This window comes from Callionymus lyra, chromosome 14, assembly GCF_982586985.1.
Source record: "Callionymus lyra chromosome 14, fCalLyr1.hap1.1, whole genome shotgun sequence".
Classification (NCBI taxonomy): Eukaryota; Metazoa; Chordata; class Actinopteri; order Syngnathiformes; family Callionymidae; genus Callionymus; species Callionymus lyra.
Genome location: NC_141831.1, coordinates 3,607,218 through 3,625,385, shown reverse-complemented (window position 1 = coordinate 3,625,385; position 18,168 = coordinate 3,607,218). Strand labels below are relative to the sequence as shown.

At 38.8% G+C, this 18,168-nt stretch overlaps 1 protein-coding gene across 3 annotated transcripts in view; it reads right to left on the bottom strand.

Annotated features, from left to right (window-relative positions):
- Positions 1-18,168, bottom strand: part of LOC148065733 (transcription factor COE1) — a 109,460-nt gene that overhangs the window by 12,766 nt on the left and 78,526 nt on the right. For 2 of the 3 annotated variants that reach the window (XM_087806773.1, XM_087806775.1), the window contains exons 8-11: positions 17,479-17,620; positions 13,700-13,833; positions 12,906-13,032; positions 3,814-3,902 (exon numbers count right to left, since the gene is read on the bottom strand). In XM_087806773.1, the coding sequence (XP_087662899.1) occupies positions 3,814-3,902; positions 12,906-13,032; positions 13,700-13,833; positions 17,479-17,620 (492 nt within the window). The remainder of the gene's footprint in view (positions 1-3,813; positions 3,903-12,905; positions 13,033-13,699; positions 13,834-17,478; positions 17,621-18,168) is intronic. The other variant, XM_087806774.1, reaches the window with a different exon arrangement.

The following is an 18,168-nucleotide window of genomic DNA, read 5'->3' as shown; positions in this document are numbered from 1 at the left end:
GACAAAGATTGAGGAGAAGAAGAGGAAGACAGAGAAGGAGAAGACGACAAAGGAGGAGGACAAGAAGAATACAAAGAAGGAGGAGAAGAAGAAGAAGAAGGAGGAGAAGAAGAAGAAGAAGGAGGAGGAGACGAAGAAGAAGAAGGAGGAGGAGACGAAGAAGAAGAAGGAGGAGGAGACGAAGAAGAAGAAGAAGGAGGAGACGAAGAGGAAGACAGAGAAGGAGAAGACGAAGACGAAGAAGAAGGAAAAGCAGGAGAAGAAGACAAATAATAAGAATAATAGGAAGACAAAAACAAAGAAGAAGGAGGAGGAGAAGAAGAAGGAGGAGGAGACGAAGAAGAAGGAGGAGGAGACGAAGAAGAAGGAGGAGGAGACGAAGAAGAAGAAGAAGGAGGAGACGAAGAAGAAAAAGGAGGAGACGAAGGAGACAAAGATTGAGGAGAAGAAGACGAAGGAGGCGAAGGATACAAAGGAGGAGAAGACGAAGAAGACAACGACAAAGGAGGAGAAGAAGAAAGTACCACGGCTCCTCCAACAGTGTGAGTTACGATGGTCTCTAAAGTGACGACCATTAAACACGTGTGCGACACATTAGCGTGTGAGGCGCTAACACGGGTCACATGTGCGTGTAAACGTGCACGTGTCGGCCACACAGACGTGACACTCACATGACTTATTCCTGCTAACGTCGCGGCATTAGAAGTTGATCCGCTTCTAATGTAGCCATTAGCGCGGACGTACATGCAGGTCACACCTGGAGCACAGATGATGTCATGCACTACATGTGGGGGGGTCATCACGTGCACGCTCATATCTATATCGTCACACGTGCACGCTCAAATCTATATCCTCACACGTGCACGCTCAAATCTATATCGTCACACGTGCACACTCATATCTGTATCATCACACGTGCACGCTCATATCTATATCGTCACACGTGCACGCTCATATATGTATCATCACACGTGCACGCTCATATCTGTATCGTCACACGTGCACGCTCATATCTATATCGTCACACGTGCACGCTCAAATCTATATCATCACACGTGCACGCTCATATCTGTATCATCACACGTGCACGCTCATATCTATATCGTCACACGTGCACGCTCATATCTGTATCATCACACGTGCACGCTCATATCTGTATCGTCACACGTGCACGCTCATATCTGTATCGTCACACGTGCACGCTCATATCTGTATCATCACACGTGCACGCTCATATCTGTATCATCACACGTGCACGCTCATATCTATATCGTCACACGTGCACGCTCATATCTGTATCATCACACGTGCACGCTCATATCTGTATCATCACACGTGCACACTCAAATCTATATCATCACACGTGCACGCTCATATCTGTATCATCACACGTGCACGCTCATATCTGTATCGTCACACGTGCACGCTCATATCTATATCGTCACACGTGCACGCTCAAATCTATATCGTCACACGTGCACACTCATATCTGTATCGTCACACGTGCACGCTCATATCTGTATCATCACACGTGCACGCTCATATCTGTATCATCACACGTGCACACTCAAATCTATATCATCACACGTGCACGCTCATATCTGTATCATCACACGTGCACGCTCATATCTGTATCGTCACACGTGCACACTCATATCTATATCGTCACACGTGCACGCTCATATCTATATCCTCACACGTGCACACTCATGTATATCCTCACACGTGCACGCTCATATCTATATCGTCACACGTGCACACTCATGTATATCCTCACACGTGCACGCTCATATCTGTATCGTCACACGTGCACGCTCATGTATATCCTCACACATGCACGCTCATATCTATATCGTCACACGTGCACACTCATGTATATCCTCACACGTGCACGCTCATATCTATATCGTCACACGTGCACACTCATGTATATCCTCACACGTGCACGCTCATGTACATCGTCTCTTTATAAATAGTAATTAAATGTAACATGTATTTTACTGTATAATTACTATCTTAAACTATATTCAATGGTATCAGTTCATGAAGTTACTGTAGTTTCTAAGAACGTATGAACGACTGTGTGAACAGAGTCTGGTGAGTTCGAGTCTCAATCCTGTTCACTGAGCAATTAAACATGAGCTGTAATCCTGTCATACACTCTAGTGCCCCGTCTGTCTGACTGGTTACTGTCTGTCTGACTGGTTACTGTCTGTCTGACCGGTTACTGTCTGTCTGACTGGTTACTGTCTGTCTGACTGGTTACTGTCTGTCTGACTGGTCACTGTCTGTCTGACCGCTTACTGTCTGTCTGACTGGTTACTGTCTGTCTGACCGGTTACTGTCTGTCTGACCGCTTACTGTCTGTCTGACTGGTTACTGTCTGTCTGACCGGTTACTGTCTGTCTGACCGCTTACTGTCTGTCTGACTGGTTACTGTCTGTCTGACTGGTTACTGTCTGTCTGACTGGTCACTGTCTGTCTGACTGGTCACTGTCTGTCTGACCGGTTACTGTCTGTCTGACTGGTTACTGTCTGTCTGACCGGTTACTGTCTGTCTGACTGGTTACTGTCTGTCTGACTGGTTACTGTCTGTCTGACCGGTTACTGTCTGTCTGACCGGTTACTGTCTGTCTGACTGGTTACTGTCTGTCTGACTGGTTACTGTCTGTATGACTGGTCACTGTCTGTCTGACCGGTTACTGTCTGTCTGACTGGTTACTGTCTGTCTGACTGGTTACTGTCTGTCTGACTGGTCACTGTCTGTCTGACCGGTTACTGTCTGTCTGACTGGTTACTGTCTGTCTGACTGGTTACTGTCTGTATGACTGGTCACTGTCTGTCTGACCGGTTACTGTCTGTCTGACTGGTCACTGTCTGTCTGACCAGTTACTGTCTGTCTGACTGGTCACTGTCTGTCTGACTGGTTACTGTCTGTCTGACTGGTTACTGTCTGTCTGACTGGTCACTGTCTGTCTGACTGGTTACTGTCTGTCTGACTGGTTACTGTCTGTCTGACTGGTCACTGTCTGTCTGACCAGTTACTGTCTGTCTGACTGGTTACTGTCTGTCTGACTGGTCACTGTCTGACCAGTTACTGTCTGTCTGACTGGTCACTGTCTGTCTGACTGGTCACTGTCTGACTGGTCACTGTCTGTCTGACCGGTTACTGTCTGTCTGACTGGTCACTGTCTGTCTGACTGGTCACTGTCTGTCTGACCGGTTACTGTCTGTCTGACTGGTCACTGTCTGTCTGACTGGTCACTGTCTGTCTGACCGGTTACTGTCTGTCTGACTGGTCACTGTCTGTCTGACTGGTCACTGTCTGACTGGTCACTGTCTGTCTGACCGGTTACTGTCTGTCTGACTGGTCACTGTCTGTCTGACTGGTCACTGTCTGTCTGACCGGTTACTGTCTGTCTGACCAGTTACTGTCTGTCTGACCAGTTACTGTCTGTCTGACTGGTTACTGTCTGTCTGACCAGTTACTGTCTGTCTGACCAGTTACTGTCTGTCTGACCAGTTACTGTCTGTCTGACTTCAATTAGCTTCAGTTAGCTTCAGTTAGCTTCAGTTAGCTTCTGCTAGCCTCCGCTCTATGTAAGTTGGACTCATGCTGCTCTACTCTGAGTGTCTGTACGTTGACAGAGCTCCAGCAGTCGTTGGAGGTGAAGCAGAATCTCAGCGTCGACACAGATGTTAGTTTGACTTCAACAATCACATCTGGTGACTCTGATCTCAGGGTCACAGGGACTCCACGAACAAACACTGAAGAATCTCTGCTGTAATTCTGAAGATGATCAACTCGTCTACCTTGGGGAGTCTCTCGGGGTCCCCGGGGTGTCGGGGGATGACCTTCTGGAGCCTCTGGAACCCGTAGTCGATGGTCGGCTCGTTCAGCGCTGCAGGAGAAGAAGAAGAAGAAGAAGAAGAACGTGAGTTTGTTTATTTCTCTTCGATGATGAAGATGAAGATGATGACGATGAAGAAGACGATGATGATGACGGTGATGATGAAGATGAAGATGAAGATGATGATGATAACGATGATGAAGATGATGAAGAAGATGAAGATGATGATGAAGATGATGGAGATGATGATGATGAAGATGAAGATGAAGATGACGATGAAGAAGATGAAGATGATGATGGAGATGATGATGATGGAGATGAAGATGATGATGATAACGATGATGAAGATGAAGAAGATGAAGATGATGATGAAGATGATGGAGATGATGATGATGATGATGAAGATGACGATGAAGAAGATGAAGATGATGATGAAGATGATGGAGATGATGATGATGATGATGAAGATGACGATGACGATGAAGAAGATGAAGATGAAGATGATGAGGATGAAGAAGACGATGATGATGAAGATGAAGATGATGAAGATGAAGATGATGATGATAACGATGATGAAGAAGATGAAGAAGATGAAGATGAAGAAGATGATGGAGATGATGATGATGATGATGAAGATGAAGATGAAGATGACGATGAAGAAGATGAAGATGATGATGGAGATGATGATGATGGAGATGAAGATGATGGAGATGAAGATGATGAAGATGAAGATGAAGATGATGGAGATGAAGACGACGATGAAGACGATGAAGATGCGTCTCCACGGTGACCTCATCCTGGAACTAAGAGCCGATCGATGGAGCGTCTCTGGGGCTCAAAGGGTAGATTCTCATTCTTCACGTCAATAATCAAGACTCCCTGAAGATCCTCCATAAAACTCACACCGTCATGATCTCCATCGTTTCTAGTCTTAAAGAGCTGGAGATGCAATTCTCTTTCATTCAAATTATACTTTTTATTTGATTTTAAATCATTCATCACATTAAAAAAAAAGGTAATTCATGTTTATAAACATGAATTAATCAGCAAGAGTTCAGAATAGATTGTTTTGCCTCCTGGCTCAGCTCTAATGAAAAAAAGTGTAATTCAAAGGCAGCGATCTAAGTGTGTGTGTAAGTGTGTGTGTAAGTGTGTGTGTAAGTGTGTGTGTAAGTGTGTAGAAGCTTCATTCTGTGTTACAAACAAAACTACAAACATCAAATGTTTTGTTATCCAGATTTTTGTCGATAAAATCTTGATATTAAAAAGTAATAATAACAAAAGCACTCGGAGAGTGCAGACCTCCGCCAAGCAGCTGTTACTGTGTGTGTGACGACCTGTGTGTATCAGTGAGTGTGTATCAGTGTGTGTGACGACCTGTGTGTATCAGTGAGTGTGTATCAGTGTGTGTGTCGACCTGTGTGTATCAGTGAGTGTGTATCAGTGTGTGTGTCGACCTGTGTGTATCAGCAAGTGTGTATCAGTGTGTGTGACGACCTGTGTGTATCAGCGAGTGTGTTTCTGTGTCGATATGTGTGTATTAGCGAGTGTGTTACTGTGTCGACCTGTGTGTATCAGCGAGTGTGTTACTGGGTCGATATGTGTGTATTAGCGAGTGTGTTACTGTGTCGACCTGTGTGTATCAGCGAGTGTGTTACAGTGTGTGTGTCGACCTGTGTGTATCAGCGAGTGTGTTACTGTGTGTGTGTCGACCTGTGTGTATCAGCGAGTGTGTTACTGTGTGTGTGTCGACCTGTGTGTATCAGCGAGTGTGTATCCACCTGTGTGTATCAGCGAGTGTGTATCCACCTGTGTGTATCAGCGAGTGTGTATCCACCTGTGTGTATCAGCGAGTGTGTATCACTGGTGAAGCAGACGAGAGGAAGTGAGAGTTGTGTTGATTGTTGGACGTGAGGTTGTCTTGCTTCAGTTACTACATCTGGGACACGAACCCACAAAGTCAACGGTCCTGGATCATCTCTGGAGACCCTTGTGTCTCAACAAACCAGCTGCGATCACCAGCTTCACCAGGAGTAACTAAGAAGCAAACAAAGTCGTAACTACTTTCATTTGTTTTTAAACCAAAATATGTCCAAAGATCAGCTTTAAAAGCTGCTGGACTCACTGTATCCTCTCGTCCTCAGTCATCATTGCGATTTCCCATGTTTTTATTCTTCGTGTTGAAGCTAAATTAATTTGAAAACTTCTCTTAGTACCCAAAATATCATTGCTAGCTATTAGCTCTTTGAGACAGCAGGGGGCAGTAGCATTGTAGGGGCAAAATATAAGAGCAAAAACTGAGACAAATCTTCAACTTATTTGTGGATCCAGATGGTTATTTTAAACATCGCCAAACTTTAAGCCAAACGAGGAGTGTGTATATCATCACCAGTGTGTTGATATGTATCACAATATATAATACGATAAAGAGTTATATATAGTGATAGAGTAGTAACGTAAAGTAGTAAGTATATATTAGTAGTATTGTGGAGTACTTGACTCTGGTGTTGTGATAGTGTAGTAACAGGTATATATGTGCAGTATTGTGGAGTACTTGACTCTGGTGTTGTGATAGTGTAGTAACAAGTATATATGTGTAGTATTGTGGAGTACTTGACTCTGGTGTTGTGATAGTGTAGTAACAAGGATATATTAGTAGTATTGTGGAGTACTTGACTCTGGTGTTGTGATAGTGTAGTAACAAGTATATATGTGTAGTATTGTGGAGTACTTGACTCTGGTGTTGTGATAGTGTAGTAACAAGTATATATGTGTAGTATTGTCCAGTACTTGACTCTGGTGTTGTGATAGTGTAGTAACAGGTATATATGTGTAGTATTGTCCAGTACTTGACTCTGGTGTTGTGATAGTGTAGTAACAAGTATATATGTGTAGTATTGTCCAGTACTTGACTCTGGTGTTGTGATAGTGTAGTAACAAGTATATATGTGTAGTATTGTCCAGTACTTGACTCTGGTGTTGTGATAGTGTAGTAACAAGTATATATGTGTAGTATTGTCCAGTACTTGACTCTGGTGTTGTGATAGTGTAGTAACAAGTATATATGTGTAGTATTGTCCAGTACTTGACTCTGGTGTTGTGATAGTGTAGTAACAAGTATATATGTGTAGTATTGTCCAGTACTTGACTCTGGTGTTGTGATAGTGTAGTAACCAGTATATATGTGTAGTATTGTGGAGTACTTGACTCTGGTGTTGTGATAGTGGATGTTTTCCTGGTAATTGTAAATAAAAAACACTTTATTAAAATATAAACCATTAAAGAAGTATTTTTTTACATAATATATAATTGGTGAGAACTGGTGTCGTGAAAATAATCGCGATGTTTTATCAATATTTTCTTAGATCCTATTTGACCCTGAGGTTTACTCTCGTTCTTCTGCCTTATCTTATCTTAACCTGCGACATCTTCACGAACGAGACTTTAAATCGAACCAACATAATACAATAATGATACAATATAAACATTTAAACACTTTTCAAAGACTTGATGATCCACGACTGAAGCTCAAGTATCTTCTGTTCACTCGACAGCTGCTGGACTGACAAGATCATCTCCACGTCCTGACCTTGAACGCATCACAGCGTGACCCCCCCCCCCCCCCCCCCATTTACAAGCACCTCCTTCTGTTCACATGTTCCCCGATGTCACGTCCATCCATCCATCCATCCATCCATCCATCCGTGCTGCATCCCTCCTGCTCGGGATCAATACTCATAGAAGTTTCATGATCCGCTCCTGACATTAAACCTGATGACGGAGGAGGACGTGAAGGAGAGAGAAAAGGGGGGATGAGGCTTGTTTGGCAACATCTCTGAGAATAGACGTTATAACAAGTTTGTTTCTGGACGAGAAATGTTGTTTTGAACAGTAGGGAGGAGGAGGAGGAGGAGGAGGAGAGGTTGAGGGAGAGGAGAGGAGAGGAGGAAGAGAGGAGGAGGAGGAAGAGAGGAGGAGGAGTAGGAAGAGAAGGAGGAGGAGAGGTTGAGGGAGAGGAGAGGAGAGGAGGAAGAGAGGAGAAGGAGGAGAGGTTGAGGGAGAGGAGAGGAGGAAGAGAGGAGGAGGAAGAGAGGAGGAGGAGGAGGAGGAAGAGAAGGAGGAGAGGTCGAAGGAGAGGAGGAGGAGGAGAGGTCGAGGAAGAGGAGAGGAGAGGAGGAGGAGAGGTCGAGGAGGAGGAGGAGGAGAGGTTGATGGAGAGGAGGAGGAGGAGAAGGTAGACAGGAGGAGGACGAAGAGGAGGAGGAGGAGGAGGAGGAGAAGGTAGGGAGGAGGAGGAAGAGAGGAGGAGGAGGTAGGGAGGAGGAGGAAGAGAGGAGGAGGAGGAGGAGAAGGTAGGGAGGAGGAGGAAGAGAGGAGGAGGAGGAGGAGGAGGTTCTGGGATCGATGACTGGCCGAGCATCAGTTCAATATCACTGAATTATTGCTTCATTCTCTCTCTTATAAATTATCTTTTTATATCTGTTGTGTCGACCTGTGTGTATCTGTGTGTGTTACTGTGTGTGTTACTGTGTGTGTGTGTCGACCTGTGTGTATCTGTGTGTGTGTTACTGTGTATGTGTGTCGACCTGTTTGTTACTGTGTATGTGTGTCGACCTGTGTGTATCTGTGTGTGTGTTACTGTGTGTGTGTATGTGTTGACCTGTGTGTATCAGTGTTACTGTGTGTGTGTGTTGACCTGTGTGTATCAGTGAGTTTGGAGTTTGGAGAGTGCGCCAAGAGTGCGCCAAGAGTGCGTTGAGAGTGTGTCAAGAGTGTGTCAAGAGTGTGTTGAAAGTGTGTCAAGAGTACGCCAAGAGTGCGTCAAGAGTGCGTTGAAAGTGCGTCGAAAGTGCGTCGAAAGTGCGTCAAGAGTGCGTTGAAAGTGCGTTGAAAGTGCGTCAAGAGTGCGTCGAAAGTGCGTCGAAAGTGCGTCGAAAGTGCGTCGAAAGTGCGTCGAAAGTGCGTCAAGAGTGCGTTGAAAGTGTGTCAAGAGTGCGTCAAGAGTACTACAAGAGTGCGTCAAGAGTGCGTTGAAAGTGTGTCAAGAGTGCGTCAAGAGTACACCAAGAGTGCGTCAAGAGTGCGTCAAGAGTGCGTCAAGAGTGCGTCAAGAGTGCGTCAAGAGTGCGTCTCACAGGAAAACCTAAATGAAAGTGTTTGTTAAAGAGTCTCCTTGGAGGAGGTATTACAAACAAATGAATCAAGACTTTACTGCATCATTAAAGCTGGACACGACTTCAACAATAAACCTTCAGGAACACAATATATTGTGTAGTCGTGTGAGTACCTGTGTGTGTGTGTTGACCCTGGCAGATGCACAAAGTGCTGACATCACAGATATTTTGGACAAAACGCTCCATAAAAAGTGTAAAAACCTAAAAAAAACAAACACTTGTGTTACTTAGACGCACAACTCTGTGTTTCATTAAAATTCCTCCTGCAGTCGCGGCTATAGATGTCTTATGACAGTAACTCAGCTCTTGTTTAGAGTGTGTGTGTGTGTGTGTGTGTGTGTGTGTGTGTGTGTGTGTGTGTGTGTGTGTGTGTGTGTGTGTGTGTGTGTGTGTGTGTGTGTGTGTGTGTGTGTGTGTGTGTGTGTGTGTGTGTGTGTGTGTGTGTGTGTGTGTGTGTGTGTGTGTGTGTGTGTGTGTGTGTGTGTGTGTGTGTGTGTGTGAGACGCCTGGTGTGCTCTTATTGATTGTCACTTTGTACCACTGTGTGTTTGTACGAGTGTGTGATGTCGAGAATGTTAAAGTCTCCCACCAGGCAGACGCAGCAGCCATACGGCCAAGTGTGTGTGTGTGTGCGTGACCATGTGTGCGTGTGTGTGTCCGTGTGTGTGTGTGTGTGTCCATGTGTGTGTGCCATCTGCTAACCAGAGTCGGGTCCATCTCATATCTCTGTGATTCATAATCACGTTCAATTTGTGCGTTGAAAGCGTGTGTCAGACCCGACCTTGTGTACATGTGTGCGTTTGATTGTGCGTTGATTGTTTTGTGTTTGATCGCGAGGGCCATCGCAGTCGAACCATTCCAACAGCCAATCAGAGAACCCCTAGAGGCGAGGTCACGCAACTGCTGCGACGGTTTGCGTTTTTCTTCTGGGTCACATGTTGAAGTGATCAACCAATCACGGGGTCACCCGGGGTCACAGACGACCAATCAGAGCGGCCGTTAGGACGGAGTGGCCTCAGGCCCGGCACAGCTGCTAGAGTTGTTACAATTTAAACTTATTAAGTCTTGATCCAGATTGTTGTGTGTTTTATTCTCCGTGAAACAAGTTGTGTGTTATTTAGTGTTGGATGTAAAAACTATTTATACTATTTTTTATAACTTATTATATAACTTACTTACGATGCCAACAAAACCGTGAACTCCCATGATGCCTTTCTACACACTGCTGTATTTAGTGACGTCTGATTGGTCGATATAATACTGTTTAAATTCTGTGTGTAAATGCAGCAGATGAGCCTAGATTTGTGTATCAGTGTATCTGTGTATTTGTATCAGTGTATCTGTGTATGTGTGTATCTGTTTATGTGTGTATCTGTGTATTTGTATCAGTATTTCTGTGTATTTGTATCAGTGTATCTGTGTATCTGTGTATTTGTGTATTTGTATCAGTATTTCTGTGTATTTGTATCAGTGTATCTGTGTATGTGTTTATGTGTGTATCAGTGTATCTGTGTATCTGTGTATTTGTATCAGTGTATCTGTGTATGTGTTTATGTGTGTATCAGTGTATCTGTGTATGTGTTTATGTGTGTATCAGTGTGTCTGTGTATCTGTGTATTTGTATCAGTGTATCTGTGTATGTGTGTATCTGTTCATGTGTGTATCTGTTCATGTGTTTATGTGTGTATCTGTGTATCTGTGTATTTGTATCAGTGTATGTGTATCTGTTCATGTGTGTATCTGTGTATCAGTGTATCTGTGTCTTTGTTTATATGTGTATCTGTGTATGTGTGTATGTGTGTATGTGTGTATGTGTGTATCTGTGTATCTGTGTATGTGTGTATCTGTGTATTTGTGTATCTCTGTATATGTGTATTTGTATCAGTGTATCTGTGTATTTGTGTCTTTGTTTATATGTGTATCTGTGTATCTCTGTATATGTGTATTTGTATCTGTGTATTTGTGTCTTTGTGTATCTGTGTATCTGTGTATTTGTTTATATGTGTATCAGTGTATATGTTTATATGTGTATTTGTGTATCAGTGTATATGTGTATGTGTGTATCAGTGTATGTGTGACGTCGCTCAAGAAGTGAGTGTGTGTGTGCGAGCTCTGATTTGGTCTCAGCAGATGTTTGTAAGTAAGTAACTTTTATTTATATAGATCTTTTCCAGACCAGGGTCACAAAGCGCTTAAACAATCAAAACAATATTCAATAAAGTATATACTTTAAAGATCAAGATAATACTGAGAACAACACAGGAGTTTGAGAAAATCAAGGAAAAGCCTGAACAAATAAAAATATGTTTCTTGAAAGTAGAGATGTGTTCAGATGTGTGTGTTCAGATGTGTGTGTTCAGATGTGTGTGTTCAGATGTGTGTGTTCAGTTGTGTGTCTTTATTTACGTCTCTGAGTTCAAACGTCAACGCGGCTGTAAAGCGTCAACTTTGACCTTCATTGATCAGCAGACGATCAATATCTACATCTTTTATGACGACATTAAACTTCATAGAATCCATAGATGAACGACGTCATCGTCAGTGTGATGGAGCCGCGTGATCGATAGCAGACATCTACACACACATCTACACACACATCTACACACACACACATCTACACACACACACATCTACACACACACATCTACACACACACATCTACACACACACACATCTACACACACACACATCTACACACACACACATCTACACACAGATACACACACATCTACACACACACACACATCTACACACACACACATCTACACACACACACATCTACACACAGATACACACATATATACACACACATCTACACACAGATACACACACACATCTACACACAGATACACACATCCATCTACACACAGATACACACATCCATCTAAACACAGATACACACATCCATCTACACACACATGTATATATATACATATACACACATCCATCTACACACAGATACACACATCCATCTACACACAGATACACACATCCATCTACACACAGATACACACATCCATCTACACACACATATATATATACATATATACACACAGACATATATATATATATATATGTGTTTGTTAGTCAACAGTGTGTTGTGGGTGGTTTGACTGTATATACAGTATATATGTGTGTGTGTGTGTTAGTCAACATTGTGTGCGTGTGCGCGTGCGTGTGTGTGTGTGTTAGTCAACAGTGTGTGCGTGTGCGCGTGTGTGTGTGTGTGCGCGTGTGTGTGCGTGTGTGTTAGTCAACTGTGTGCGTGTGTGTTAGTCAACTGTGTGCGTGTGTGTTAGTCAACAGTGTGTGCGTGTGCGCGTGCGTGTGTGTGTGTGTTAGTCAACAGTGTGTGCGTGTGTGTGTGCGCGTGTGTGTGCGTGTGTGTTAGTCAACTGTGTGCGTGTGTGTTAGTCAACAGTGTGTGTGTGTGTGTGGCTCCACTAATAGCTTCAACATGGACATAAAGATCAACTGTTTAATTGCAGCTGCTCTTAACGAGCCATGATTATGGAGCAAGTTAACGAGTGTGAGGCTCGTTAATGTTCACTAATCTGTAGTCATTAGTTCAACACTGTGGCTACACAACTGACTGGTGGACACACTTCCTCTGCACACACACACGCACGCATGCATCCATACACACACAAATACATAGACATACTCACACACACAAATACTAAGGTACACACACTCACACACACACACAAATACATAGACACACACACACAAATACTAAGTTACACACACACACACACACAAATACATAGGTACACAGTCATAAGCACACACCTCTATAGACACACTCACAAACACGCATGAGTAAAGACAACAGTGTCGATGGTAACAAACACACAAACACACACACAAACACACACACCTGTGTAGATGAATCTTCCAGGTGTTCCTTTGCAGAACTGTTTGGACTTGTAGGACAGAGTGACCTCTACGACCCCTGGGATGTGACGCGGCGGCGTCTGCACTCGGATGGCGTGAGGAGTGATGAGCTGGAGGAGGAGGAGGAAGAGGAGGAGGAGGAAGAGGGAGAGGAAGAGGAGGAGGAGGAGGAGGAGGAGGAGGAGGAGGAAGAGGAATAGGAGGAGAGGAAAGGAGGAAGAGGAGGAGGAGGGAGAGGAATAGGAGGAGGAGGAGGAAGAGGAAGAGGAGGAGGAGGGAGAGGAAGAAGAATAGGAGAAGGAGGAAGAGGAAGAGGAGAGGAAAGGAGGAAGAGGAATAGGAGGAGAAGAAGGAGGAGGAAGAGGAGGAAAGGAGGAAGAGGAAGAGGAGGGAGAGGAAGAAGAATAGGAGGAGGAGGAGGAGGAAGAGGAGAGGGAAGAGGAAGAGGAGAGGAGAAGAAGTCAGACGTTTGTTCATTTGTGTTCAGTAGTTTTGTAGAAACAACACAACAAACACACAAGTGTGTAAAGGTTTGTGTTCAGTTGTTTAGTGGAAACAACACACCTTTACACACGTGTGTGTTTGTTGTGTTGTTTCTACAAAACGACTTTGTTTGGCTGAGGTCCAGCATGGATGTGAAGTGAAGTGTGTGTAAGAGCTGCTCTCAACACTGTCAACACACACGTGTGTAGTTGTTGTTGGATGCAGGCCACACACTGCAGTCAGAAGACAAACAAACATTGAGTGGCGCAGCAAAGCATGATGGGAGATTCGTACCTCGCTCCAGACCAACATGGTTCCGAAGATGACCTGAAGTCCATCGAAGAAGTTATCACCGATGATGATGACAGTAGCTCCTCCGGTGGTCCAGCCTTCACTGGGACTGATGGCCTTGATACAAGGAGCTGCTCCTGACCAGATACCAGCATTAGTTACCCATCATAGTACTAGTTAATATGATTATAGTTCATATTGTTTATAGTTAACTTAGTTTAAATACAGTTTATAGTTGATACAAGGAGCTGCTCCTGACCAGATACCAGCATTAGTTACCCATCATAGTACTAGTTAATATGATTATAGTTCATATAGTTTAAATACAGTTTATAGTTGATACAAGGAGCTGCTCCTGACCAGATACCAGCATTAGTTACCCATCATAGTACTAGTTAATATGATTATAGTTCATATTGTTTATAGTTAACTTAGTTTAAATACAGTTTATAGTTGATACAAGGAGCTGCTCCTGACCAGATACCAGCATTAGTTACCCATCATAGTACTAGTTAATATGATTATAGTTCATATTGTTTATAGTTAACTTAGTTTAAATACAGTTTATAGTTGATACAAGGAGCTGCTCCTGACCAGATACCAGCATTAGTTACCCATCATAGTACTAGTTAATATGATTATAGTTCATATTGTTTATAGTTAACTTAGTTTAAATACAGTTTATATTTGATTAGTTATAGTTAATATAGTTTAAATACAGTTTATATTTGATTAGTTATAGTTAATGTAGTTTAAATACAGTTTATATTTGATTAGTTATAGTTAATATAGTTTAAATACAGTTTATATTTGATTAGTTATAGTAAATATATTTGAAATACAGTTTATATTTGATTAATTATAGTTAATATAGTTTAAATACAGTTTATATTTGATTAATTATAGTTAATATAGTTTAAATACAGTTTATATTTGATTAGTTATAGTTAATTTAGTTAAAATACAGTTTATATTTGATTAGTTATAGTTAATATAGTTTAAATACAGTACATATTTAATTAGTTATAGTTAATATAGTTGAAATACAGTTTATATTTGATTAATTATAGTTAATATAGTTTAAATACAGTTTATATTTGATTAGTTATAGTTAATATAGTTTAAATACAGTTTATATTTGATTAGTTATAGTTAATATAGTTTAAATACAGTTTATATTTGATTAGTTATAGTAAATATATTTGAAATACAGTTTATATTTGATTAATTATAGTTAATATAGTTTAAATACAGTTTATATTTGATTAATTATAGTTAATATAGTTTAAATACAGTTTATATTTGATTAGTTATAGTTAATTTAGTTTAAATACAGTTTATATTTGATTAGTTATAGTTAATATAGTTGAAATACAGTACATATTTAATTAGTTATAGTTAATATAGTTGAAATACAGTTTATATTTGATTAGTTATAGTTAATATAGTTTAAATACAGTTTATATTTGATTAGTTATAGTTAATATAGTTTAAATACAGTTTATATTTGATTAGTTATAGTTAATATAGTTTAAATACAGTTTATATTTGATTAGTTATAGTTAATATAGTTTAAATACAGTTTATATTTGATTAGTTATAGTAAATATATTTGAAATACAGTTTATATTTGATTAATTATAGTTAATATAGTTTAAATACAGTTTATATTTGATTAATTATAGTTAATATAGTTTTATTATAGTTAATATTGATTATTATAGTTAATATAGTTTAAATACAGTATATATTTGATTAGTTATAGTTAATATAGTTGTATTATAGTTAATAATGATTATTATAGTTAACATAGTTTAAATACAGTATATATTTGATTAGTTATAGTTAATATAGTTGTATTATAGTTAATATTGATTATTATAGTTAATATAGTTTTATTATAGTTAATATTGATTATTATAGTTAATATAGTTTTATTATAGTTAATATTGATTATTATAGTTAATATAGTTTAAATACAGTATATATTTGATTAGTTATAGTTAGTTGTATTATAGTTAATATTGATTATTATAGTTAATATAGTTTTATTATAGTTAATATTGATTATTATAGTTAATATAGTTTAAATACAGTATATATTTGATTAGTTATAGTTAATATAGTTGTATTATAGTTAATAATGATTATTATAGTTAATATAGTTTAAATACAGTATATATTTGATTAGTTATAGTTAATATAGTTGTATTATAGTTAATAATGATTATTATAGTTAATATAGTTTAAATACAGTATATATTTGATTAGTTATAGTTAATATAGTTGTATTATAGTTAATATTGATTATTATAGTTAACATAGTTTAAATACAGTATATATTTGATTAGTTATAGTTAATATAGTTGTATTATAGTTAATAATGATTATTATAGTTAATATAGTTTAAATACAGTATATATTTGATTAGTTATAGTTAATATAGTTGTATTATAGTTAATATTGATTATTATAGTTAATATTGATTATTATAGTTAATATAGTTTAAATACAGTATATATTTGATTAGTTATAGTTAGTTGTATTATAGTTAATATTGATTATTATAGTTAAAATAGTTTTATTATAGTTAATATTGATTATTATAGTTAATATAGTTTAAATACAGTATATATTTGATTAGTTATAGTTAATATAGTTGTATTATAGTTAATAATGATTATTATAGTTAATATAGTTTAAATACAGTATATATTTGATTAGTTATAGTTAATATAGTTGTATTATAGTTAATAATGATTATTATAGTTAACATAGTTTAAATACAGTATATATTTGATTAGTTATAGTTAATATAGTTGTATTATAGTTAATATTGATTATTATAGTTAATATAGTTTAAATACAGTATATATTTGATTAGTTATAGTTAATATAGTTGTATTATAGTTAATAATGATTATTATAGTTAATATAGTTTAAATACAGTATATATTTGATTAGTTATAGTAAATATAGTTGTATTATAGTTAATAATGATTATTATAGTTAATATAGTTTTATTATAGTTAATAATGATTATTATAGTAATATAGTTGTATTATAGTTAATAATGATTATTATAGTAATATAGTTTTATTATAGTTAATAATGATTATTATAGTTAATATATTTTTATTATAGTTAATAATGATTATTATAGTTAATATAGTTGTATTATAGTTAATATATTTTTATTATAGTTAATAATGATTATTATAGTTAATATAGTTGTATTATAGTTAATAATGATTATTATAGTTAATATAGTTGTATTATAGTTAATAATGATTATTATAGTTAATATAGTTGTATTATAGTTAATATTGATTATTATAGTTAATATAGTTGTATTATAGTTAATAATGATTATTATAGTTAATATAGTTGTATTATAGTTAATAATGATTATTATAGTTAATATAGTATTATTATAGTTAATATAGTTGTATTATAGTTAATAATGATTACTATCACAGACGTGAGACCACAGTGACATCATGAGGTCACGAGGTCGAGGATCATCTGCACTTCAATACGTTTCCTGTCATGTGATCTAATCTCACGTCATTGTGAGTCGAAGTGAAGAAACTATTGTGTGACGATTTGAAAACATCACTGATGACTGAGAGACAGACTTGCTAGGATTAGACAGATGGAGGAGCAGGAATCACCTGATAGGATTAAACCATCAACCATCTGGTGGACCTGCTGCTCACACACACACACACACACACACACACACACACACACACACACACACACACACACTCTGCTGGTACCGTGCTCGAGGTAGGACTGGTTTCCTTCCACGGGGTCCAGTCTGCGGGCGCGGCGGCCATGTTTGGAGTTGTTGTGGACGAACATGTTGTCGGAGACGGACAGGACGTGACCTTCGACGCTCACCGTGGTCGACACCACCACCTGAGGGGGCGGAGCCACAGACGACAGGTGAGGTGAAGGAACCAGAACATCTTCAACTGGACCTCATGAACCTGGAGGTGCTGATCCTCATCCTCACTTGATCAAAGCAGTTTATCAGTAAATCATTGAATCATTTCATTTATCGTTTCAAATGTTTCATCTTTTTTCTATTGAAATGTTATATATGTTTTAAATATTTTAATTTTATAATCGATATATTGAAAAGTAGAAAATAATTATTTTTAAATTATTAAATAAAAAACTTTTATTTTTAACACATAGAGTTTGATTTTCTAATTGTAATAATTGAAAAATAAATCTTCTAAATGCAATATTTTTCAATTCGTAGCCGTTTAAATTCAATGTTAAAATGTTGGTCGCGTCACATGGTCGTCTGAGTGTCGCGTGATTGGCTGAGAGTTGGATCAGTAGCTCTGAGCTCTGTTGGTTTAGTCTGGAGACTCACGTTTATATGTTGAGTTTAAAAATATTGAATTTAAACGTGTAAAAAAACTTTCTTTAAAAAAAAAACACCAAACTTTCAAGAT